General features: G+C 26.8%; 3 protein-coding genes across 3 annotated transcripts; 2 read left to right on the top strand and 1 right to left on the bottom strand.

Moving 5' to 3' along the window:
- The first annotated feature begins 974 nt into the window (after window positions 1-974).
- On the top strand, window positions 975-22,161 carry LOC100208159 (dynein axonemal assembly factor 11). Its single transcript, XM_065807731.1, has 4 exons — window positions 975-1,177; window positions 20,344-20,955; window positions 21,069-21,336; window positions 21,488-22,161. The coding sequence occupies exons 2-4, from the start codon at window positions 20,350-20,352 to the stop codon at window positions 21,895-21,897; spliced, it is 1,284 nt and encodes a 427-aa protein (XP_065663803.1). The 5' UTR covers window positions 975-1,177; window positions 20,344-20,349; the 3' UTR covers window positions 21,898-22,161.
- On the top strand, window positions 1,145-16,099 carry LOC100211676 (NADH dehydrogenase [ubiquinone] 1 alpha subcomplex subunit 8). Its single transcript, XM_065807733.1, has 2 exons — window positions 1,145-4,115; window positions 15,738-16,099. The coding sequence occupies exons 1-2, from the start codon at window positions 4,031-4,033 to the stop codon at window positions 16,025-16,027; spliced, it is 375 nt and encodes a 124-aa protein (XP_065663805.1). The 5' UTR covers window positions 1,145-4,030; the 3' UTR covers window positions 16,028-16,099.
- A 2,250-nt stretch (window positions 22,162-24,411) lies between the features above and the next one.
- On the bottom strand, window positions 24,412-26,201 carry LOC100202195 (trichohyalin). The gene is made up of 2 exons (XM_065807730.1): window positions 25,592-26,201; window positions 24,412-25,086 (listed from the first exon to the last, which is right to left on the bottom strand). Exons 1-2 carry the CDS (start codon window positions 26,040-26,042, stop codon window positions 24,464-24,466), a joined length of 1,074 nt encoding a protein of 357 aa, XP_065663802.1. The 5' UTR covers window positions 26,043-26,201; the 3' UTR covers window positions 24,412-24,463.
- Between the last annotated feature and the right edge of the window lie 1,760 nt (window positions 26,202-27,961).

Raw genomic sequence — 27,961 nt, 5'->3', positions numbered from 1 at the left:
TTGCCTTTCTAAATCCTTAACACAAGTTGTCAACTTTCCAACTCATTTTCCAGACAATCTGAATCATTTACCTTTTCTACTCGACTTAAGTCTTGTTTCTGATCCTAGTATGTGCTCAGTTTCTTCACATTCATTCTTAGGTGCTTCTGATTACGGTTACCTCGTTCTTCTTCATCATCAAAACCCCTATCAACAGTGTTCATAATATGGGCAATGCTGCGCATGGATGTCGTAAGAAAAGCTGTTTGACATTTTTATCTGGGTTTCGGAAGCTTTTGATTTAAGTTCTCAGACTACATCCGGTAGCTTTGTTAAGAAGAAAGGGTATTGAACCGGTTGATTTTAAGTCATTTAATAACATCAGTATGGCGAATTTTTTTGTCTCTCAAATACTTACGTTATTCGAATATATATATGTATCCGAATAAATACATATGTTATTCGAATATACGAATATGTACATATGTTATATAAATAAATATATATATATATATATATATATATATATATATATATATATATATATATATATATATATATATATATATATATATATATATATATATATATATATATATTATATATATATATATATATATATATTATATATATATATATATATATATATATTTAGATAATAATATATATATTATATATGTATATATATATATATATATATGTATATATATATATATATATTATATATATATATATATATATATAATATGTATATATATATTCATGTATATATATTTATATATATGTATAAATATATATATTATTACATATATACAAATATATATATACAGGTTTTTTTTTTAGTTTTATTTTGTTTTTTACAAAGTCTCATTCGATATTATCTCCTTTTAATGGCCTAATTGTACAATTACAGGATGTAATGATTGTACAGGATCATACAATCGTATGATCCTGTGTATAATACTATAATATTGTATGATTACCAAATTAAATATGATAATAATATTTAACTACTCTTAAAAATGTGAATTCGAATTTTTTAAATTATCAACAATAAGCTTAGTTATGTATATTTTTAATATGTAATCAATATCAGTTTACAGATGAGCAAATTAAAATAGATACTGTTTGTCAATTTTTTTCCCTACAGAGAACAAAATTGTTCTTTCCATAATTCAGCGTAAAGAGGGTTTGTGTGGTAATATTTGAATCTTACTTTTTTAAAGGTTATTTTAAGTTATTTCAAGGGTATTATAATTTATTATAATATTCTTGACTTAGTAATATCTGTAATTGTTCAAGTGTTGACTACCTTTTTACAAGTAATTGTTTATTTTGCAAAATATTTTGTAATAAAAATTGTGTTAATAATTACAAATACAAACAACAATACTAATAATTTACTAAACATTATTTAAAAGTTTATTAATAGTAAACATAAAATAACATAGAATAAAATAACATATATAGTATAAAAAAGGAATATAAAAAATAAAATAAAAAAGAGACCAAAAATGTAAAAATCGAAATTTGTTCATCAAAAAAGTAAATAATTGAAGTGAGAAAAAAAAAATTAAATTAAAAAAAACAAAATAAACAACAAGCATAAGCAATCAGAAAAAGAAAATTAATAAAATTATTTGAAAACGTTCTTATGTTTTCAAATAATTTTAAAATTTTATTAATTTTTTTTTCAAACAAAATAAACAGACAACGAAAAAACAAACAAACAAACAAAAAAAACAGACAAATAAGAAACAATAATAAATGCTCTGAACAAAAATTATTTTAAAATTTATATTGGGATTTACTTTTGTCATCATTACGGTTTGAGCATTCTCATTCTTGTGCTATGTGAGTTAGATATTTCTTCTAATGTTATCTCTCCAATATACACAATCTTTTTTCTTCAATTCTATTTCACAATACTATTTATTGTATATTATTTGGTTATGATAGCATATTTTTTTCAAAAACAAATAACAATTGTGGAGTGAAATTTACATTTGTTTTGTTTTTTAAAAATTCAAAAAACAAAACAAATGTAAATTTCACTCCACAGTGGATAAAAAAAATGTATATTATGTGGATGCTAGAAAAAAAAATATTTCTGAAATTTATTTTGATATTTCATAGTTATTGCCATTATTATTGAATTTTAGATTTAAGTTCCTTCTTTTTTCATTATTTATATTAGGTTCAGTACTTGTTTTTTTTTTTTTTTTTTTCTATTGTACAGCTATAGTTTTTCTTGCATGAAATTGTACTCTTTCCAGAAGAAATATGTCTTTTCAGGTAAGGACATCAGGAGTTAATAGAAATGCGGATGCGGGTTAGTGCATTATAATAATTTCTAGATACAGATTAGGATTAGTGCAGTATAATAATTTCCATGTTTCTTTAATCTTGTGCTTTGTAATTTGTAGGTAACAGTCTGTTTTCCTTTATAAATATAAGGGGCACATGCGCATATTTGCAGAGGTTCATTTAAATGCCAGTTCAGTATGACTAGGTAATTGGCATCGATAAAGGTTTTGCGATGGCTTTTATCTATGCAATAGTTTTCATGTATAATATAGTTCTAGAGGTTGAATACTGTTGCAACTCATTAACTCCATGGTTTTAAATTCTGTTGTTATAATAATATTTTATGGCGCTGTTATTTAATGCTTTAGTATCTGTTTATTGAATTGTTTATAGAAGATCCTATTTTCAGTTTTATACAGTCGTTTGAGGTAATTTTGGCATTTTCAGAGTAGTTGTTTGTTATTTCTCTAAATATTAATTTTTATGTATTTTAATGTGGTGAATTTCTTAGTGCTTCCAGTTGATTTACTGGTGTGATAGCTTAAACTAGAATTTTATGTCACAGTGACACATTTTCATAGTTTTTGATGACTATTTTAATTTAAAATGACTTAGTTGATCTAACCTTTAGTTACATTTTTTAAATTTAGTGACAACCACCTAGCTTTATGGCTATTACAATACAAGGTTGTTTTTTGTGCTTAATTTGTTTTTTGAAATGTGCTGTCATTCAGTGGCTTTGAGGCTTTTTGAGATTTTTAAATGCATTTTTTAATTGCATTGTGGTAACTGTTTATAATTTCCTAGATAGTTCCCTTTTTTCCTTCTATAAATTTACAAATATTAGACAGATTTGTCTCTTTTTCTTAAGGTCAAATTTAAACTAGAAAATGGCATTATTGAAACTTATCTAGATCACATAAGTGTGGAGCCATGGATATTAAACCACATAAGTGTGGAACCATGAACATTAACCACCTAAATGTGGAACCATGGACATTAAGCCACACAAGTGTGGAACCATGAATACTAAACCTAAAATTTGAAAAAAAAAAGTAAAAAGATGTCAAAAAGCAAACAAAGTTATTTAAAAGAGAGTTTCAACAAATAAATCAAATTTCATTTATTTGTAGATGAAAAATAAATTTTGGTTCACTGCCTACAGTGTTTCATTCTCAGGTTTTATTCACTGTGAATTTTTGAAAAACATTCTTATTTAAACTAAGTATGAGCATAATAAATCTTTGTTATTTACCATTTCTGTTCTGTAAATTTCTGTAAGTATTTTTGAAGTTCTCTTTGCCTTGTTTAATAAATTGATATTATATTATATTATAAATTAACAACATGTTTAATCAGCTGTAGAAAATTTAAATTTGTTCAATTTTTAGAAAAATATTTAATTTTAGAAATCAAATACTTTTAATCTTATGGTTAGGTATTATGTTAAAAAGATTTTTCTTTGATTTCTTATACTTAATTTTTTTAATCACAAGCCTATCTTCTTCCTGGCTAAACAGTTTTTTTTTTATATGCATCATTCTGTAAAATAACAAAATCTAGATTCTAATTGTTTATTCACTTCCTACTACTACAGCACAGATGCTTTGTTTTTGTTTTGTTTTTTATTTTGGTACTTCTAAAAAATATATTAGGTATGATTAAGTGTCTAGTCAATGTCTTCAATAATCTAAGTAGAAAAGTTGCTTTATGATTATTTTCGTTTAAAAAAAAAGTTCATATAATGGAAGCGTTAGACATCAAGAAGATAGAAACAGAAGAACTACCTGCTACTTCCTCTGTATTATATGCTGGTGCTCATCATTTAGGTATTGTTGTTTTTGGGTTTCTTTTGTAATTAAAATATTTAGAATTATCAATTGATTATAAGTTGTTTTTGAATTTGTAAAAAAGTATATTAAAAATTCTAATGTAAGGTTAATAAACTTGATGTACTCTTGCATGCTTAATACAAGGGGGGCGGGGGTTAATTTTAGTCCAGATCTAATAATAAAAAAAGGAGGGGGTGTCTTAATAAAATGGCGGAGTTTTTTACAAACATGAATGAATCAATTTAACTCTAGCATGGCTTGCAGTCAAGTGCACATTTTTTAACAGTTATTTTATCATAATTATGTCATGCTAATATAGGGGGAATGGGTCAAGATAAAAAAAACAAGGGGAGGGGGAGTCATCAAAAAAAGTCATGTTATAGAATTTTTTATTTTAATTTTAATAACACGGAAAAATATGTAAACATGTGTTTTTATGAAGTTAACATTAGGGAACGTAATGTTTTTATTTATCGTAATTAAAGAAAAAAATTTGTGTTGATAGTTGTTTAATTTATATATATATATATATATATATATATATATATATATATATATATATATATATATATATATATATATATATATATATATATATATATATATATATATATACAGTACTGTGAATAAGTTTTAGACCACTTACATTTTTTCAAAAAATCTTGGAGAATTTTTCTCAAATATTTAAGTTTGTATTTCTAAATTATAAACTTATTAAAACACATGCATTTCACACAAAATATGGAACAATTACAAACTTTTTAATGTCAAACTTTATAAAAAACTCGTAATATTTACTATGTCCTCCTTTTGTCTCAATCCCAGCTGATATTTGCCGGGGAATAGGTTCATACTTGTATGAACCTATTCCCCGGCAAATATTTATTATTTGTAAAATTTTTGTAAATTAGTTATAAAATCCTGGGGTATGTTGCGCCATTCTCTTTGAAGTACTTCAAAACATTCTTTATCATTTCAGGGAGCATGTTCGACCTTCTTTCTGTCCAGGTAATCCCAAATATGCTCAATTATATTCAAAACTGGACTCTGGGGAGGCCAGGTCATCAATTCCAATACTCCTTCCTCTGCCATTTCATTTAAATAATTTTTTGTCCATCGGGAACAATGTTTTGGGTCATTATCCTGCTTCAGAATAAAATTATGACCTATTAGTCTCATTCTGGATGATACAGTATGGTGCCTTAGGATATCCACATAATGTTCCCCGGTGAGTCGCCCCCTATTTTGATCAAATCATCTACTCCAGATGAAGATAAACAGCCCCAAACTTGTAAAGAGCCTCCTATGTGTTTAATAGTAGGGTTTAAACACTCGGGCTGATAGACTTCTTCAATTTTTCTTCAAACATATTGGCATCTTTTTGTTCCAAAAATTTCGAATTTGGATTCATTGGTGTACAGAACCCAATTAAACATTTCCTGGGCCCAATCTTTGTGTTGTTTTGCATATTTAAGTCGTTTTTCTTTATTGCCACACCGTAATAATGGTTTTCGAATTGCAACACACCCTCTTAATCCCGATTTAAGTAGGTGCCATCAAATAAAAGAAGAGCTGACATTTTTCCCAGTTGCTGTGGTAATGTCATTTTCCAGCTCGGTTGATGCTTTTTTTTATATTTCTTGAAGATAGGGTTTTTAAATATTTATTGTCATCTTTTGTTAGCTTAGTCTACCACTTTTCTATCTTCAAGGGAGCCAGTTTCTCTAAATTTTTTAACGATTTCTGTAACAGCATTCTTTGAATATCCTGTTTTGGATGTAGTTGTTATGACACATCGTTTTAATAAATAAACAAACAAATCCCTCATGTTTCCTCATCAGTTTCGTTTATTTATTCAAAATAATATATTCTTTCAACTTTTTTTATATATTGTTAAACTTAATTCGCTTTGAAAAAATTACATAGGAAAAAAATTGTAAATGTCTAATTATACATGTGGTCTAAAACTTATTCACAGTACTGTATATATATATATATATATATATATATATATATATATATATATATATATATATATATATATATATATATATATATATATATATATATATATATATATATATATATATATATATATATATATATATATATAGAGAGAGAGAGAGAGAGAGAGAGAGAGAGAGAGAGAAAGAGATATGTATATATATATATATGTATATATATATATGTATATATATGTATATATATATATATATATATATATATATAGATATATATGTATATATATATATGTATATATATATATGTATATATATATGTATATATATATATATATATATATATATATATATATACTTATAATTAAATTTTAGAAAAAACAACTTTTAATGGAATTTAAAGTTTCATGCCTATCGGCAATCATCAGCCATGAAGTACCATGAAGTACTTCATGGCTGATGATTGCCGATAGGCATGAAACTTTAAGTTCCATTAAAAGTTGTATTTTCTAATATTTTATTATAAGTATAAAACGCTCTGTTTTTGAAAAAATATATATTTTCTTAAATATTGAGCACTCTACAACAATCAAGAGTTTAGTATTTTTAATACTAAATCATACAACAGCAATATATATATATATATATATATATATATATATATATATATATATATATATATATATATATATATATATATATATATATATATATATAAATATATATATATATATATATATATATATAAATATATTGAATATATTATGATTAGTTATATACTGTTAAACGTTGGTAGTTTCTTGTATCTCAAATATCAAATGTTGAGTGCTATAGCCTTTTATTAAATTAATGTACAAATTTTTTGTGCAAAATTTTTCCTCAAGGAAATAGTTTTACTATCACTAATGACTTTTTAAATAGAGTATTACAAATATTTGTTCAAAGGGAATTGTTTGGTAGCAATTGTCAATGATTATATAAAGCGAATATTACAAATGATTGTCTAAAGGGAATTGGTTGTGCAGCAATGATTATAGAGCATATTTTTATGTTTTTTTTTTAAAGTGTGGCAGCAGTGTTAAACATCATTAACGAGTTTATGCATACATTGTTATCTCCAGGCGGTGTTAGTACAAACGCAAGCAAGTTTGCTACCACTGCAAATTGAAAAAACGTTAAGAATGAAAAACCTTCAACATTTGCATTTCAAGTTATTAATTGTTCATGACTTATTTTTAAGTTAAAAGTGATTTAAAAACAATTTCAAAACAATTTCAAAAACAATTTCAAAAACCATTCCCAGAAAAATCTGCGATCTTACTAGAAAATCTGCATCAAAGTTTACTTTAAATTTAAAGATTAAAATTAAAGATTGGGAGTTATGTTAACTTTAGAAATATTAAACAAATTACTTATTGCAAAACAAATTAATTAATAACAAAAGTATAACTTTTAAATTCATTAATTATTTATATAAAGTATCTATATGTTTTTGAGCAGTGGTTATAAAAAAGATTTCTAGCGTATGTTTTTAAAGCAATGCATTAGGAAGGAAAATTCCCTAAGACTTATTACTTATTATTTACAATAAATTCTTTTGTATTCCTACCACTACCTTGAGATGTAAGGCTTATATGCTTACAATTACTATTGTTGTCTGTATGTCAAAAGATGGATAAAAATAGTCTTTGCTTATAAAATCTTACAATAATACTTATCTGTTTGAAAAAAAAGCTAATTGTCAAAAAGTCCATAAAATATGTAAAGAGATCAAAGAAAAGCAAGATTTGGACCAAGTAAAGACTCTGATTTAAAATTATATCTCAATGGTTTTGAAACAAAAAGGTTCTTTAATGTTATTTTGGGTCTAGCTAACAACCAAGCAATCTGTTTGTTCCCTTGCCAGCTCTTGCTCCTTAGAGTTTCAGTTAGATTCAGATAAAATTAATTTTTTGAGCCAATAGCCAAATCAAAGCAGAGACTGTCATTTTGAATCGAGAAATAGTTGCTATGAAATGCAGTAAAAGAAGTAACACATGCTGAAGAAGAAACCATTAAAAGAAAAAGGACATGGTCCAGGAGCTCATGACTAATCTGAACAAGTTGATTGGCAATATGAAGTCAAAACAAAAATCAAGGGCTGAAAAGAAGACTGTAATGAATCAGGTATTATTATCGCATCATATAATGATAAGATACAATGATATTTTAGAAAATGAATAATAATTAACTTTTATAGATCTTTTCGATACTGCTGGTGTTTGCAGACCACCTGGAAGTGAAAAAAGCTCTTAAAGTACAAAATGGAATTGGTTGTCCTACTATTGAAGTAGAACGATCTGAGATATTGAGCATCATCATTCAACTTGCTGAACATGGATCTGCTGCCCATGATAAGAGGCAATCTGAAGTATATAGGGTGAGAGTACAACTATAGCTTTTAAAAAATTATATTGGACTATGTTAGGCCTAAATATAACTTTTTAGCCTCTTGACTTACTTACTTATAACTTTTTTAATTACTCTCAAGTTTTTGAAACAGGGAGGAGGGGGGGGGAGAGTATATAAAAGGAGGGGTGTGTGTGTGGGAATTTTAATCTAGATCTAATAAACCAAGGGTTTTAATAAAAGGGAGAAAAGGGATTTTTTTCCTTCTAAACTATAATTGTTTCAGTCAGTTCGTAAAAACTTCCAATCTGATGCCATGTTACAATATAAATATTTTTTATAAAATATTTCAATTTATAAATCCAAACTAATATTTTTTACACTAATAAAACTATTTAATTTAGCATGGCTTAGGTTCAAATACACATTTTCTAACAGCTGTTTTATCATATTTTCAGTAGGATATAATGCTAATATAAGTTTTATACTTTAGTGAGAAATAAACCAAAAGCTCATATTTGACAAATTAAGATTTACTTGGTTAACGATTTTTAACAAAATTTTTTGTTTACACTAAAAATTTTTGGTTTTATTGGTGACTAAAATAATTATTTTCTAATTTTTAAGGTCAATTTTCACTAAATTTTTTTTTAGATTTGAGATATAAATATTTTGTTGGTAATAAGTAAAAATTAATAAAGGAGGGGGAGGGGGTCTTAATTAACTTAGGGTGGGTGGGAAAATGTTCCAAAATTATTAAACTTTTCCCTGCCCCCTCCCTTGTATTAAGGACTCAAGTGTACTTGGACCCTCTCAGATTTTGATGAAACTTAGTGGGTTTTTTAATATCAATGAGGAAAGTAATTTCTGAAAATTTCAACATAAAATCTTTTGTGGTTTGTGATTTTTTTGGTTAAGGTATGGTCAATTAAAATTACTGATTTTTCCAAAAATAAAAACTTTGGCAGCAAAAACATGTTTTGTTCATACTTTGAAGCTCTAGATTTTAAAGCTTATAAGAATTTTAGAAAGCCTTTTAGTTTTTTTTATTGTATACAACTCAAGGCTTACTTTAATAAAACTTTGACATTGAATCCTCGAATGTCACGAATGGCTAAAATATTGTTTGCAAATATATAAAAGTTGATTTTTAAATAGTCAATATACAAAATCTGCAATTCAAGAAGTGAAAAGACTTATAAATATTTTTTCAGTTTCTATATATGGCAGGCTTCCAAATTTTTAGAAATTTACTGATAAGTTACAAATTAGTAAAAAATTATAGACTTTTAAAAATGGTTGCAGCTAAAACTTAGGAAAATGTGCCTGTAATTCAAACCACCAGTAACCAAGATAAACACTGGTTTTGATAAGATTTTTTTCTTGTAAATTAATAGACTTTATTACAGTGATTTTAGAAAAAAAAAATAGTTGGTACTCATGGGGAAGTTACAATATCAGAACAATGAAAATCTTTTTATATCTTTATTTTATTTACAAAATTTATCATTTCCTATTTATTTGTTGTCATGAAGTAAAATTTACCAAAATCAAAAAAAAATTAAAGGTTTTGAGGAATCAACAGAAAAAGATCAAGAACTTGTACACTTGTGATGTTAAGTAAATCAGATTCAAACTATTTGTAATAGGTCTTGAAAAGGTGTACTTGGATAGATTTGAGACTTTGTATGATGGAAGCTTTTGTTGCGATCCATTTAACAAACACAATGTTAAATTAAAAAGTATTTAAAAATAAATTGACTTATATAAATTATTATTTCATTAATTTTTTAGAAGATAATGGCTTGTTTAATGTTTTATTGTTTTGTTACCTTTAAGAGTCTATGAGAGTAATTAGTTTGGATGTTGCGAAGGAGTTTGATTTAATACCTGGTCATAAACTTTGAAACTTTGTCGAAAATGTCACAAAATGTCGTTTGTTGTTCACCTTTGAAACTAGTAGCTCATAAAGACAGGGTCAGCTATGCAAAAATAAAAATGAACAAAATCCATACTGCAACTCAAAAAAAAATAGCAACTGTTTTGGGAGTTTCTCCATATTTAATTAAGGATGAACTAAAAGCAAAAGAGCTGTGTTGAGAAAGTAAATAATGCTTGGACTCATTAATGGAATTATTTAAAGCAAAGTTTCTTCAAAATCAGAAAAACTTAAATTATTAACTTTGGTTCCTGAGAGTTGGAGCATTAATTATACACCAAACTATTTTTCTGCTTCCCTAAGAATGATAAAAGCTGCAAGGTATTTGAAACAAATGTATGGCATAATGGCAGAACCATCTAAAAAAGATGAATAAAAATGAAGTTCATGAATTTTATCAATCAGATGAATACTCTCGAATGTGTCCAGGTATGAAACAGTATGTCTCAATCCAAGTTAATGGTAAAAGACAACATTTTCAAAAAAGATTTCTATTAGTTAATATAAAAGAACTTTATTTAGATTGACTGTTGACATCAAGATTGGCTTTTCTGAGCTTTGTGAACTTAGACCAAAATGGTGTATTCCTATTGGAGGTGCTTCAGATCTCCATTCAGTATGTGTTTGTGAGTACCACCAGAATGCAAAACTTTTAGCAATAAAAATACCAGATATTTTAGACTATAAAGATCTCTTGATATTAGTTGCATGTGACTTAACAAATCGAGATTGCATGCTGCACAGTTGTGATAACTGCACAGGTACCAACGCACTAAAAGAGTATCTTACTGCTTTATTTGATAAACACAGCTTGGAAGAAATCACCTTTAATCAGTGACAAAAAGCCAACAAAAAACATGATATAGCTCCAGTAACTCTTCCAGTAAATGATTTTATTGAAAAAGCTTATCAACAAATAGACCAATTAAGAGACCATCATTATATAGCCAAAAATCAAGCAGCATATTTGCAGCATCTAAAAATAACATTACCAAGTGATCATATTTTGGTTATTACTAGACTTTGCTGAAAATTACAGTTTTTTAATTCAAGAAACAGTACAAGGTTTCCATTGGAACAATAGTCAAGCAACATTGTATCATTTTGTTATTTACTATATGGAAAAAAATATGATAAAATGTAAAAGTGTTTAGACTATTTCAGATCATTTGCAACACAATACTAACTCAGTTCATTGTTTCATTTATGAAGTAATAAAACATTTAAAAGAGTTGATGCCTTACTTTAACCACTCCATTTATTTTAGTGATCGTGCAGGTTCACAATATAAAAGTTATAAAAATACATTTAACTTATGTCACCAAAAACTAGATTATAAGTATCTGCAGAATGGCATTTTTTTTGCCCCATCACATGGAATTAGTGCTTGTGATGACATTGGAGGCTCTGTCAAAAGACTTGTAGCTAGGGCCAGTTTACAATCACTAACAGATCCTATTAATTCACCTGAAAAAATGTATGATTGGTGTAGACAAAATATTAAAGGAATACATTTTCAATACATTTCAAATGATGCAATTGTATTACATTGCATAAAGTTTAAATTAGAAGACCATTATGCTACTTGTTCAACAATTCCAAGAACAAGAAACCACCATTGTTTTAAACTACAATCATTATCTACTTTACAGATGAGACGGGTGTCATTTGACAATATACATACTAATGTGAATGTTTCTAAAATGCATCATATGGTTCCACTTGCTTCTCTTTCACCAGGAATTAATATAGCATGTGTTTATGATGCAAAATGGCTTTTGGGCAATATTGTGGAAATATCTGAAGAAAATCAAGATGTTCTTATCAAGTTCATGAAGTAGTCTATTTCGTTAAACACTTTTACTTTGCCACATAAAGAAGATATTAGCTGGGTTCCAATAACACACGTTTTATTCAAAATTTCACCTTTAAAAGTTCAAACAACAACTGGTAAATCCTACGAACTATCAGCTCAAGAAAATGCTGAGTTTCATTTTTACAATAGCATAAGTAACATAATTAAATAACGTGGCAAAATTATTATAAATTTGATTTATTTGTTTTAAACAGTTTTGTAGCAAAAATTTATTTGAAAGACTCAATGTTTATATTGATTGTTTATTACATAATAATATTCTTTATTACATAATCAATTTGTGCATTGTGTTGACAAGTCAAATAACTCTTATAACTTGGTATAAGTTGTAATCTAAATTTGAGCATGATAATCAAATAAGTCAAGTTAATGGGGAGGGGTGGAATAGTGAATTTATTGGAAAAATATTGCAAAATTTATAGTCATGATGTAAATATTAGGTAAATTAGGCTAGAAAGTCTTTCTTTTCATTTTAACCTAATAGGCTACTTATAAGTTTTATATGCAGTCTTTTTACTGTCTAACATTAAAAACTAAATTTCATAGTTTTTATATATGTATCTTTATTGATGTGTTTAGGCATAAAGGGTCTTCATCAGACATAAAACCAGACACAATGTTTAAGGATAAGTGTTCAATCACAATTTTTTTCTAAGTTCTGGGCAAAAATGTGCATGTTAAAAAGTAAATGGACGTGGGAGGGGATGGGGGCAGGTATGAGCTAGGGTTATTTAAAAACGGAGTTTAATTCAAGCCTAATTAAAGACTTATTTCTAGTTCTGATTATGAAATACTTTTAAATTCATACATACTTTGTATTACAATATATAATACAAACTAAAGTACAACAATAACTTTATTTTTATTGTTTTTAATGCATTTTGGGCAATTTGCATTGTTCTGATTTTGTAACTTCACCATGAGTACCCAATATTTTTTTTTCTGAAATCACTGTAATAAAATCTATTAAATTAGAAGAAAAAAAAAATCTTATTAAAACCAGTGTTGATCCTTGGTTACTGGTGGTTTGAAGTGGAGGCACATTTTCCTAAGTTTAAGCCACAGCTGTTTTTAGAAGTCTATATTTTTTTACTGAATTATATCTTATCAGTAAATTTCTAAAAATTTGAAAGCCTACCACATATAGAAACTGAAAAAATATGTTTTTTCACTTCTTAAATTGCAGATTTTGTATTTTGACTCATCAAAAATCAACTTTTTATATTTGCAAACAATTTTTTAGGTTTTTTAGGTAGCCATTATGGAAAAAATGTGAAATTCCAGAATTCAATGTCAAAGTTTTATTAAAATAAATCTAGAGTTGTATACAATTAAAAAAAAAAAAGGTTTTCTGAAATTTTGTTTTTAAAATATAGAGCTTTAAAGTATGAACAAATATGTTTTTGCTGCCGAAGTTTTTATTTTTGGAAAAATCAGAAATTTCCATACCTTAACCAAAAAAAAATGGCCATACCTTAACCAAATAAACCACAAATCACAAAAGATTTTATGCTGAAATTTTCAGAAATTGCTTTTCTCATTGATAGTAACAAACCCACTAAGTTTTAAAAAAATCTGAGGTGGTCCATGTTGAAATCCTACAATTATTGGTCCATTTGGCATGGAATGACCCCTTTATAAAGTGTCTCAAATTGTTGGATAAGCTTGGTGCTGAGCTCGAAAATAGTGCTTGAAAATAGTGCATTTTAGCATCAACTGAATATATTCAGTTGATGCTAAAATGGAGCAAATGGATTGAAGGAAAGAGAAGCATCCACACAGTTCCAGTCAAGGTAATGCAAGCCCAAAACAATCACCATTCAAGTTACGTCGATGGTTCATTTTGTACAGCAACTATAAGGAATTTTTTTTTTTTTAGGTCCCATGGATGTGTGCTTTATAAGTCAAGACGATAAAGCTCGGACCCCAATCGGAATCACTGCTGCTAACAAACAAGATCTTATATTAATGCATATGGAATATCAAGTTTCTCTTTTTGATCACGATTGGGTCATTGCCGCAAAGCACAAGCTCATCCCATGTCTATGTAGGCATTAAAATCAAACCAGATGGGCTTGGAAAATCTGGCTCAGTTTCCTACCCATCTATGTGGCTGTTCAACCTAGAAAGCATTCATTATGGACAGGGTATGTTAACAGATTAGACTTTAAACAATGTTAGACTTTTGATTCAGCTAGACTTTGATTCCATTACAAAAAACTTTTTGACTAAGTTGGTCAAGCCAGTAGTTGTCTTCAGTGCTGATGATGGATCGGATCCACGATATGCTAAACTTGTTGAAATTAGTATATCCTTTTTTTTTTCCAATCTGCTAGTCAGAAGATGGCTTGAAAGCTGTAGCCATTTTAGATGTCACTATCAAGAATCCTTTTCCTTCTGTATTTTTTCTTATGGCCTCCAATATTTAAAGCACCAATATGATCATTGAAATCATTCAAACTTCCTCCTTACGATCTGTTTTGTCCCTCAGTGCAATCAAGTTTGTCTCAGAGAGTCTAAGCATTGTAACTTGTACTTTGCCTCCCAATTTATGCTTAAAAAGCATGTCAGCATTACTCATTCCACCTTTATTACCCAACTGACTATTACCCTTTTGTAAGTTAGACCTGTTCAAACACAAAAAAAAGTAATTCATTTGAAATATTTCAATAAATTAAGAATGGATTTTGTTTTAAAAAATAAAGGGAGGGGGTCCTATTTTTATGACATCCTTTTAAGGGGGGTATAAGAAGGATAACCGGTGACAAAGGGGAGGGAGGGGTCAAAAATTGTCTAAAAAATGGTGACGCCCTTTATGGATATCCCCTTTATAAGTTTTATACTATGATAAGAAATAAACAAAAACCTAATTTTTTGCAAATCAAAATTTATAAGGTAATTTAAAAGTCATTTTTAAAGTCTGATTACACTGAAAGTTTTTATTCAGTGACTAATATGTATATTTTATGATTTTTTTTTTAATTTTAAAATGTTTTTTGTGTTGATAACAATAAAAATTATTAAACGGGGAAGGGAATTTCCAAAAATTAATAAACGTCCTCTGCCCCGTGTATTAAGCACTTAAGAGTGCACAAAGAAGACACATAAAATAATTATTTTTCGTTATTGGTTTTTACCTATCTATTCGTTTACACCCAAATTTAAAATTGGTTTATTTAAATTTAATATTGGTTTACACCTAAATTTAATAATATACACCTAAATTTAAAATTAAATATTGGTTATTACCTATTTATTGGTTTACACCTAAGAGGTACGCAAAATAATTATTTTACGTTATTAGTTTTTAGCAAATTTCCTATATTTAATTAATTATAGTTATAAATATAATAAAAATTTCTTAATTTTTATTTAATTCCTTTTTGGTAACAGTAATATACTATATATAAAATAGTCATTTTTTGAGCTACCATTTTATGTTAATATTATTTTTAAAGGTAACTACTGTAAACAAGATTTTACAACTTTTATCCAAAAGAGATATGAAACAAAAGATCCAAGAGCCACTTTAGAAGAAGGAAAGAAAGTGACCGAGTGTGCGCTCGAATTTTTTAGAAAGTTAAGAAAGGATTGCAATAAAGAGTTCACTGATCATTGGAAGTGCATAGACTACAATAACCATCACTTTGGGTTGTGTAGGAAAACGCAAGCGGTTTATGATGACTGCGTGTTTAAAAATTTTAATCTTACAAGTGATCAACCTATTCATCTGACAGGAGCTGAATAAAATAAATTGTAAAGTTTAAACCTTTTTATCATTCAGATAAAATAATTTTTTTAAGGCAATAAATGCATCTAATCTGTTGTTTTAATGATATAAAAAATGGGGTTGATACTGAAATGACCATTTTGAAATGAGTATTATAAAATAATTGTTTGTCATCTTGCTGTTTATTTTAGTTAAAATTTAAATATTGTTGTATTGTGTAATTTTGAACCGTTAATAAGCACATAGGTTAAATAAGAAAAGAAAAATTTAATATTTTTTTATATTTATAAAGCCAAAAAAAAATTTTAAGCTTTATAAATTAAAATCAACTTATCCTTCTTTATAAAAAGGTCTTGTAATAAAATCTTTTATTTTTTCTGAATCTTCATTATAATATTATAAATATTATAGTCATTAGCTGAAGTTGTAACTCAAAAATTGACTATGCATGAAGATAGTAAATGAAGGTTTTTGGTTGAGACAGGATAAAATCTGCTTTAGATTATTATGATAATTTGTATATTTAAATATATTACGATATTTATATCATATGTATGTATGTGTATATATATATATATATATATATATATATATATATGTGTGTGTGTGTGTGTGTATATATATATATATGTGTGTGTATATATATATATATATATATATATATATATATATATATATATATATATATATATATATATATATATATATATATATATATATATATATTACATAGAGACCTGTATGATGTTTAAGGAATTTGAGGGACCCCTAAAATATTTTTTAGGGATCTAATATTATTATTTAAATATTTTACCCCCTCCCTCCCCTTCCTCTGTAAAATCGCCTCTGCATCTGCGGTTTTTATTTATGAAGGACACAAAAAAAATTTTGCCTTTTTTCATTAATTCATTTTTTGTTGTTGTTGTTACCTGGGAAACAGTTACTGTTATATAGATGCTATAGATGCTAATTTAAAATTAGCATTTTATAAATTAAAGTTTTTAAAACATACTAGGACCATGCTGGTGTAAACTTAAATTGAAAATTCGATGATTACATACTAGAGTATTGGCAGGGGGTTTCGTTACATACTGGTTTTGATCTAAGTTCGTGTAGGTTTCTATGTGAGAAGGAGCTTTTTTAAGACCAAATTATTATTATTTTTCTTAAATTTAAAAAAAAATGGTGTTCAGATTAAAGTTCAAACATCTAACTTTGAAATGTGCAAAATATATTTGTACCATAATACCATGTACCCTAATATTAGTACGTTGAAGTAACTGGTTTAAATTTAACAAACGTTGAGTAACTTTAATTTTAAAAATTCTAAAAAGAAGTAATATGATTAAATAAAAGAAAAAAACAAGGTTAAGTCGTTTTTAGTTGCACATTAAATCCTTCAAAGTTTCTTTTTTTTTTCTTTAAATTAAGTTATAAAAACCCTAAAAAATATATCATTTTGTTTGTAATTTATTATAAATTATGTAATATTAACTTATGCTTATAATATATATAATAATTTTTTTCCAGTAATTTAAGAAATCTGTTCAAAATATCATCGTTTTCTAAAAATAGTTTTTTAATTTTGCTGTTTTTTTATTGGCTTTTTGCAAATAAATTAAAATATTTTTTAGAAATTATTTGTTTGACTTTCTTTTTTCAACTTTATTTGTGATTATTATGTTACCGGAAATTTTGTTTATATATATATATATATATATATATATATATATATATATATATATATATATATATATATATATATATATATATATATATATATATATATTTATATTCATATATACATTTTTTAGAAATGATTTGTTTGACTTTATTTTTTCAATTTTATTGGTGATTATTATGTTACCGTATATTTTGTCTATATATATATATATATATATATATATATATATATATATATATATATATATATATATATATATATATATATATAGACACACATGCATACATACATGCATGCATACAAACAAATACCCGGTGGGAAATGAGCTTGCGAAAAGTTAGCCCTTTCGCGATTTTTCCCACATAGTTTCATTTTGTCTTTTACGTTTTAAAGAATTTGATTTTTAGTATTGGGTCTAATATATTTATGATAATTGAACTTGTAACATTGCTATCTTATTACGACATGTTGTTATCTAGATAATGCAGCTAACATTACGTATTACCGTTAATATTACTACTATATATCATTGTTTTATAGCTTAATCTGTAACTACTACAATACAACAATAGGTGGCTATATCCATTTATTGCTATAGTGATATATATACATAACGCCCGTTTTTAGTTTTAGGGTTTTAAAACAAAATGTGGATACCTACAAATCGTAGTTTTTCATTTTGCTAAAACATAACTATAAATCTAATGATAGTCGTTATCGCTAGCTGGGTGTGAGCTAGCGATATATTATTGTAGCTAACTATAACATAACGAAAAGTCTGTATCTATAGCTACATATCGCAGCTTTGTATTTGTCAACATGGTTAATTTAGATTAAACTTCTAAAATAATAAAAAACAGGCCACAAGCATAAAATGATAGAAGTTTGGTTGGAATAAGTAGAAATCTGGCGTATTTAACGTCTAATGCGCATTGTTTCAAATTGGTTTACAAAGCTATTTGCGACAATAATAATAAATAAATAATAATAGTATGATAAGTAGTAATATAAATATTCGGCATGATTATGAATAAGTAGAAAAATAATGCGAATTTCTACTAGCAAATTAATGTGACCAAATTGCTGTTTTCATCACTATGCGTTGTCGCTAGCTAGTTAGTGATCTTTGTGTCCAAGCCGCTGTCTTTACTGCTACGAATATTGTTACAATTTCCCACCGGATATATACATATATACGCACACACGCACAATTTTAACGTCATACTTGTGTGATTTAGGCACTTTTCCAAAATGTTCTTTATATACATGTATATATATTTAAAAAATAACATCTTATATGAGAGTAAAAAAACATCAAGAAAAACAGTTTCTCTCAATACTAATGATTTTACTATATCAGAAATTTTCGCTTGATTATAGATACCAACATCAAGGAATGCGGAATCCCAAAAAAGACTCCTGATTTGAAAGTCACAAAAAGATTACTTCTTCCTAATTTATGGTATGGAGCTCTAAAGATATAAAAAGCATATAAACTACTAATGAAAGAAAAAAAAGACTTAAGTTAGAGGAACAATCAATTTTTGAAGCCAGAGTCCTTATGTATAATGGCGGCAAGGACTCCGGGCTTAAAAACAAAATTCCAAGTCATTTAAGGTCGATACTTTTTTCGTGTGAGCAAATCTAGGTTTGTAAAATCAAGACCCGATTTGTTTAAATTTATTTAAACCATTTATACTCATTTTCTTATAATAAATTGCGATAGATTAGGTTAGTTCTTTTTAATATATTATAGCAAAAATTGATATAACTTATACACTATTAAAAACGAATTCACTTGAAGCACTTATTATATTCTGGTCAGGATTTTATAAAAAACGCGAAACCTGGATTTGCTCACTGGAAAAAAGTTTCAACCGTCATTTAATCTCATAAATTTTTTTATTATAGCAGATCATAAGTCAACCCATATGTTTAGAGCTTCTTGACGCTAGAGACCAGGAAAAATAGAGATATAGCCGGAAAAGTAGAGATGTAAATGCGGAGTCCTTTTGAAGCTCCGCATCCCTGTCAAAATCATCAGCTTGTTAAATATATTGTAATAAATACGTTAAATATTTAACAAGCTAATGATGCCGAAAAATTTTAATATAATCGTTAGTATTGAGAGAAACAGTATTTTTTGAAGTTTCTAAAATTTAAATAACCCATAAATATATATATATATATATATATATATATATATATATATATATATATATATATATATATATATATATATATATATATATATATATATATATATATATATATATATATATATTGAAAAAGTTATCAGACCAGTAAATAAGCACAAAGAATGTTTTATACTAAAAATAATTTCAAAAGAATACTCTTTTTCAAAATTTTATATTTTAAATTTATTTGCACCAGTGTAAATAAATTTAAAATTTTGTGTTAATGTGTTTTATAAAATTATATTTAATATAAAACATTTGAGACAATAAGATTTATTAGAGTTTTTTTTTTTTTTGTTTGTCAACTGGTTTGACAACTTTTTGAATTTATATCTGTTAAAATCCATATTTCAATTTTATATTGCAATTATTGCAATAAATCAATTGCAATCACTGAATAAATGTAAAATTTATCCTTATAAAAATAGTTCTTCTATACAATTTTTTGATAGCTAAAAATGGTGTTTATAACTGAAGATCTAGTTCGAAAGCGAGCTGAACACAACAACTGTGAGCTATCTACTTTGGAAGAGGTATCTTTGCATCAGCTTGACATTGAAAAGATTGAATTTTTGGACAAATGGTGTAGAGAAATAAGAATTTTATATTTGCAGTCAAATTTAATAATGAAAATTGAGAATTTATCTCGATTAAAAAAGTTAGAATATTTAAATTTAGCCCTCAATAACATTACACTAATCGAAAACCTAAATTGCTGTGAGTCTTTGGCAAAACTAGACCTTACTGTAAACTTTATTGGAAAGGTCACTTCTGTAGAACATTTAAAACATAATGGTTTTCTAACATGTCTGTATTTGACTGGTAATCCTTGCACAGATTTTCTTGAGTATAGAAATTATGTTATAGCAACGCTTCCCCAGCTAACTCATCTGGATGGACAAGAAATTTCTAAGACAGAGAGAATATTAGCAATGCAAAATGTTGTTGAATTAAGATGTGACATGTTGCGACAAGAGAAAATATATTTTGAGAAAAAAGAAAGAGAAAATTTTGATATATTAAAGGAAGCGGTTTTTCATCAGTCAGCTTCAGCAAATAAAACGGTAAAAACTCCTTAAATATCATTAATTTCATCTTATATTTTTATTTTATTTTAAATGTACTTTTTTAACAATTAATCTATTCAGTTTTTTGTTGAAATTAAAATTAATTGTAGACAGATGAGGGTGATTTTTGGTCTAAACCTTGCAAGTACACACCAGAAAGCCGTCTTGAAGCACACAAATATTTGGAAGAACAGAAAAAAGCCAAAGAAAATGAAAAAAGTAAATTTGGTAATTTAGAAGTCCCTAAGAGATTATTACGTTATTTTAATGATGAAGGGAAACCACTAAATATCAATCAGTCACAGATCTCTTTTAAATTAGAGGATGACGAAGAAAATGCACAATATATCCTTGATGTGGGTTGTTATAAGCATTTGGGTAGGTGTTTTCAATCAGGTTTTGGGTAGATTTAAATCTTGTCTTTTTGATGCTCTATTAATTTAAAGAAATCATTAGGATGTTTTTTTTTTGTTTTTTTTTTGTTGTGATTTTTAGCTGTTTGACTAGACATGGTAAAAATTTATTTCAGACCCATCACTTATTGACATCGATTTACAGCCTTCATTTGTCCGCATAACCTTAAAAGGCAAAGTGTTTCAGTTGGTTTTTGATGAAGAAGTTAGTCCAGATAGATCTTCTGCGAAGCGGTCTAAAGTTACGGGAAGTCTTGTGTTGACTCTTCCAAAAGCTAAAGCTCTTATCCGGTGTAAAAAAAAAGAGCCTGTGATGTCATCAACTGTATATTCTTCTAATATCAGCGAAAACAAAAAGCATGAAAAATTGGAGGTTGAAAAAAAAACACTTGATATCTACAATATTTGTGTTAATGAAAACAACAAAACCTCAGAAGTTATTTTCCGAAAAAAGTCTTTAAATCAAAAATACCTTAAAGCACTTGAAAATTTTACTGATGATATAAACGTACCACCTTTAGAATAGAAAATATCCCTAATTATTTCAAAGCAACTTGACAATTGCGAACCAAAATGTTATAAATACATAAAGTTAATATAAGGAATTAACAAAATCAAAAAAAAAATAAAGAAAAACAGCAAAAAGTTATTTTTGTAAATTATTTTATTATAATTTGTTAAAAACCATGTTAGATATTTTTGATCTCCAATTATTTTAAAGCAATGTCGGTTAAATTTTGATTATGTATATATATATATATAAAAATTTACTATTAAAACTTACACTCGAGTCGGCTTTTTCTGTTCAATAACTAATTTAGCGCTTTAAGTTTTCCCGCCAAAGTAATAAAAAGTATATATAGGGCGTCTTTGAACCATGATGACTTACCTATAATCCTCTCATCGCTACTGGTACCGCCCCTAACTAATTTAAATCTGATGAAGTATTTTAAACTTCATCTTTTGGAAATTTACTCTGTTAAAGATGTCTGGCAAACAAATGTATTATTATCAATGAAATCGTATTTTTATAAAATTTATCTTAAATGAAAGTCAATTTCTCACTACACATCTTAAGCTTGGTTTCCAATAGTTGTAGAAATGTTGTGCAACAGTTGTGCGTTTTTGTTGTACAACAATTGTTGCCGAGATTGGTTTCATTCTATTTCCGCAACCTTTGTTTTGCAACATAAATTTTGTTGTACAACCGACGTTTAGTTGTGTAACTTACGCAAGAAAATGTTTCCATTATAAACCATTATTGTTGTACAACAGCTGTACGACATTTCTACAACTATTGGAAACCAAGCTTTAGTTTTAAGCTATACTTTTTTTATTATTGCTTTTACACTAAGATAAAATAAATCGCCGCTAATCAAAAATCATAAGTTTGAAATAAGCAATCAATTGACTTGAAATAACCAATCAAATTGACTTAAAAACGATTTTAAAATGTTATTCGGTTACCGCAATACTGAAAATTTTAGAGTTGGTTGGGAAGTTGGCAAAAAATTAATTATAAGAATCCCTCAGCTTCATAAAGTCATGTGCAAAGTTATGTTGATCAGAGGCTATATTCTTATCTCGCCGTTAAGCTTAACGGAGCGTTAGTAGAAAATTCTTTTTAACTGCATTTATAAAAAAAGTTTTTTAAAAATATACTTTTTTACTCATAAACCTTTTATTTTAGTATTAGTTTTATTTACAGAAATGAAATTTCAGACAAAAACTCCGTTACGCTTAAATACAGAGCCTAAAAACAAAATGAGCCATATAACTTTCTCCTTTACACGAAAACATTTTTCATAACACTTTTTATCAATTTTATTGCACATCTTACATAATATAAGTCCTAAAAGTTCAAAGTAGATATATTAATAATCTTTTGTAAACATTTCAATTCATTAATTAATATATTGAGTTATTATTAGTAGTAAAAGTTAAAAATATATTTTGGTCTACTTTTTTATTGTTTATATACATGTTTACGTTTATAGAAGTTTATTCCTTATTTTATTTATTGTTCTTATACTTTTTACTTTTTAATATGTTGGTTTACTCTAGTATAAAATTCTGATGAGAAGATCCTCTTTATCTTTCTTCAGACAGATTATTTACCTTGCAATTTTGTAAACGTTAATTAATTTTTTTTTATCTTATCTTATTTAGTTAAATGCTTATTTAAGGTTCTGACGACAAGATCCTTGCGATCTTCTTTCAGATATCTTGTTTATATTTGTCATATTTTCTATCATTGTAAATTTATATTATTATTTTTATTATGGTTTATTTAAATCTGTACAACGATTAACAAATGTAAGCCAAAAAAAAAAAAAAAAAAAACATTGACTCAAGTTAAGAATGAAATAAAAAGTTATTAGTATTAACAAGTTTTTATTTTTATCTCAAAACATAAAAAGGTGAAGATATAACAAAATAATTCTAATCAAAGGTATGTAATAAAATACTTTCAAATAAACTTAAAACACTATCAACGTTTAATAAACTGTTTTTGAAAAGTATATCATTGTTTTTGAAAAGTAAATTCTCTTTTATAAGGAAAGGTTCAAGTTAATAGTTACGTTTTTACAAAATTCAATGTTTAATTTGAACTGGCATTCTAAACTCTATGTTTTTGACTTTTTCATTTACTTTATATTTTTTATTTTTACGGAATTAGGGGCATGGCGATAAGTCTTCTTCTTGCCCCTGCTATCAGTATGTATGTATGTATGTATGTATGTATGTATGTATGTATGTATGTATGTATGTATGTATGTATGTATGTATGTATGTATGTATGTATGTATGTATTATACGGAATGTATATTTTTACACGGCGAAAAGTTATATATATATGTATATATATTTATATGTAAGATATATATATATATATATATATATATATATATATATATATATATATATATATATATATATATATATATATATATATATATATATATATATATATATATATGTAAAAATGTAAAAAAAAAAGTAAAGAAGAAAGAAGCAGATAAATAACTTTACCAACTAAGTATTATACAGTACACAAACTATATATTTAAAACAGCTGAACTTTAAAGTATTTAATGGATTGAGAACTTTGTGTTTTTATTCTTAATACTACTTTTTTTTTCATAGTGTTCTTCTATTCCCGGGACAACATTGTCAATTAGGTCTGCAATATCTTTACGCATGCGCATTACTTGCTTTCGAACCGTTTCATTTTCTACCTTGAGTTCGTGCATTTGGTCTTCTATTCTATCCGTGTATGTTTTGATTGATTTTTCGATTTCTTGCTTAGCTATTTCTATACTTGCACTTGAGTTTAGCTCAATGCGTTCTAATTGAGAATGAATGTCTTTTATAATAAAATTAATATCACCAATTTTTGTATCGTTTTGGTTTAAACTTTTTTTTTGCGTATCGTTTTGCAATGTTAAACTTGATATACTGTTAAGTGAATTGTCTAAATTTTCTTTATTATTTCTAATGTTAGCAATCCGCCTATGTTGATCTTCTTTAAACAAAAGTTCTCTTTCTCGGCGTAAAAGTTCCTCTTCTTTCTTTCTCAGCTCGTTTTCTTTTTTTTCATCAAGTTTTCTGTTTATACCACGAACTTCGTTTTCAATCGCGCTCTCGGATATTTCATTTAGAGACCGTTTATCTATTTCTTTTCTGGATTCATTTGTTGATTTAATCAGAATTCCTAAATTTTTTAAATTTATAGACATATGCATTAAAATTTAATTCATCATCATCATCATCATCATCATCATCATCATCATCATCATCATCATCATCATCATCATCATCATATATACATATATATATATATATATATATATATATATATATATATATATATATATATATATATATATATATATATATATATATATATATATATATGTTAAAATAAAACAATTAAGCAATCTGGAGGCACAAATTTTAACATAAATATACTAAAATTTATATTATTGAAAAAAATACGTAATCTGAGGACCGTCTTCCGGGTTTAAAACAAGTAGTTAAAACAAGTGGTTAAATGCAGTTGTACAATATGTAATTAAATTTATAAGTTTATTAATTTACACGTTGTGAACATATTATTAATACTATAAAGTATATAAAATAAGTATAGTTATGTATTAGTACGAACGAAAAAAAACAAACAAACATATTAGTAAAATAAATAAAAAATCTAAAAATACCTTGTCTGTCATGGTATTTTCTTTTTTTGTGTGGTATTTGTAACATGTTGTACTCTCTCCATTGATATAACAGGTGTTCATAACACGGGTAGCAAATTTTTACTTTAGTTGGCATTTTTCCAACTTCATGCTCGCCGGTGTCTAAGAACGGAAAATAGACGTCTGAGCTTGCTGGCATGTTAAAAACCTTTTGTACTTTTGACTCTAATATCTCTCTGCAAACTGGACATCGAGGTAGGCCGTGGTGCCTATATTCGTTTTTCAAATTAGATATTTTGTTAACTGAGGGTTTTTGCAGGGTTTTAGTCTCAGGTTTTAATGGGTATCGTTTTACTTGTTCGTCATCCGAAGAGTTTTCATAAAATATAAGTCGACGTCGCGAACCTGAAGGCACGTCAGAGCCCGAGTCATCTTCGTTTTTTTTACGAAAAAGGACAGAAAACTCCGCCATGTTACCTATATATATACTATTGTATATTGATTTTTAATATATCATATTTTTTATATATTGTAGCGTTAACAAACTTGTTTTATCCGAAAAAGTTCTTGCTTTACTTCTAACATCTTACAAAAAATAATTTTTCTTTACCAGACGGTATTTTTTTTAAACTGCTCTTGTTTTCTTTGCTACTCTCAATTTAGCTTGGCAACTAAAATGAATGACTTTATTAATATTTAAATAAATGAGTTATAAATATTTAAATTTACACTTTTTATTTATATTCCGACCCATTATTGAAAGCAAATAAAATTTTAAATTTTTTTAAACAGATTTGATTTCATTCAATGAATTTGAAAACAAAACGATTTAAGATTGAAATAAGGAAAAAATTTATTTTCAACTAATTTTTATTAGTATTTAACTCTTTTTTTTAACGATGGATTTAGGGCATTTATGCATTAGGTTTGTTAAGTAAATTTTGATTAGCTTTTTCCTTCATGTGACCAAACAAGTTTGTTAAGAAAGCTAAGGAGAAGAAGCGCATTATACGCTTCAACGCGTATAATGCGCGTATGCGTGCGTTAAAGGTGACTATACGCGTACAAAATATTTTTTATTTAAGCTTTAGAATCTTCAAGACAAACCAATTATCTTGATATATTACTTTACTTGATATTTTTAAAAAAATGGTTTTTAAAGGATGTTGGTACATAGAGAAAAAAAACTATACTTTGTTAAATTTATTTTATTATTTACATTACAATCAATTTAATAACTTCGTTTGGTAACGGTTTTCTTCGATAGCTCTTATGTTTTCTAAAAAATATGCTTGATACTTTTGGATCTGATCTTACTAGAAGGTAGTACATCTGATTTATCATTGTGTTTAACCTTGATATTTTTGCCGTGTGCTCAAGTCTAGAATTTCTTATCTGTTTATTTAAACTCTCCAATGCATCTCCCGAATATACCCCGATTGGCAAAGATAATTTATGTGATATAAAAGAACTATGCAGTAGCAGTTTATGTACAGTAGGAGGCATAGCATACCAGGCGTTCTAACTCACTATACGTTTAGCTGTTTCAGTGCAGTATAAATCTAATTCATTGATATTAATATAATATCCACAAGACATTGTTATGAAAATATTATGCAATCTTTTAATTATATCACAATCAACTAGTAATTTCAGAAAAAACTTTACTATTTTTAAATGCTCTTCTTGCAGTATTGTTGTCATTGGTATTTCCAGACCCAGTTTTAGGCATGTCAACATATAGGCTTAACCGTTCTCTGAAGAGTACCTGAATCTCTTTTTTTTTAAGTCAACAGATAATTTTACTTAATTATTTTTGGATTATAGTTTTTAATTTCAATTTTATGACTCAAATGAAGAATAAATTCCAAGCATCTTATCCGGCAATGCAAAGCTGAAGTTCCTAGCCCCAAGCCTGACTCTTTCTCAGTTTTTGCTTTTAATAAATCAATATTGTTCATTTCGTTGGGTTTAGGATTGCACACATTGCAGGATTGAGTGGATGCATTAATGCGTTAACTATTTTATTATCAAACATTGTAAGATCAACTCTATAGCTGATCCGGTCAGGCAATATCAAAAACTTTTCAAAACGTCTTTAAGGTATTTATTTGATTTTTTAGGTCTGATTCTTCTTCTCTGGATAAAATTGGACTCTCTTTTTTATATTGTAGATGAAGAGGTCTACAAAAGTGACAACTCGAAGGATTTCCATTTTTCCAAATTTCGCCATCTTCTACTTTGAGCAATAGAGGCACAAAAACTGTACTAAAAAGATTTCTTCACTTTTAAGTTCTATACTTGTGTTGCTTGTCTCGTATTTCTGTTTATAAATACTTTGGCTCGATGCTCCATAAAACCAATCTTTCCATAGAAAACTCCAAATATTTC

The sequence above is a fragment of the Hydra vulgaris genome, chromosome 10 (genome assembly GCF_038396675.1).
Source record: "Hydra vulgaris chromosome 10, alternate assembly HydraT2T_AEP".
NCBI classification, from domain to species: Eukaryota; Metazoa; Cnidaria; class Hydrozoa; order Anthoathecata; family Hydridae; genus Hydra; species Hydra vulgaris.
Note: the sequence above shows the minus strand (reverse complement) of the source record. Positions and strands in the feature narration are given on the sequence as shown.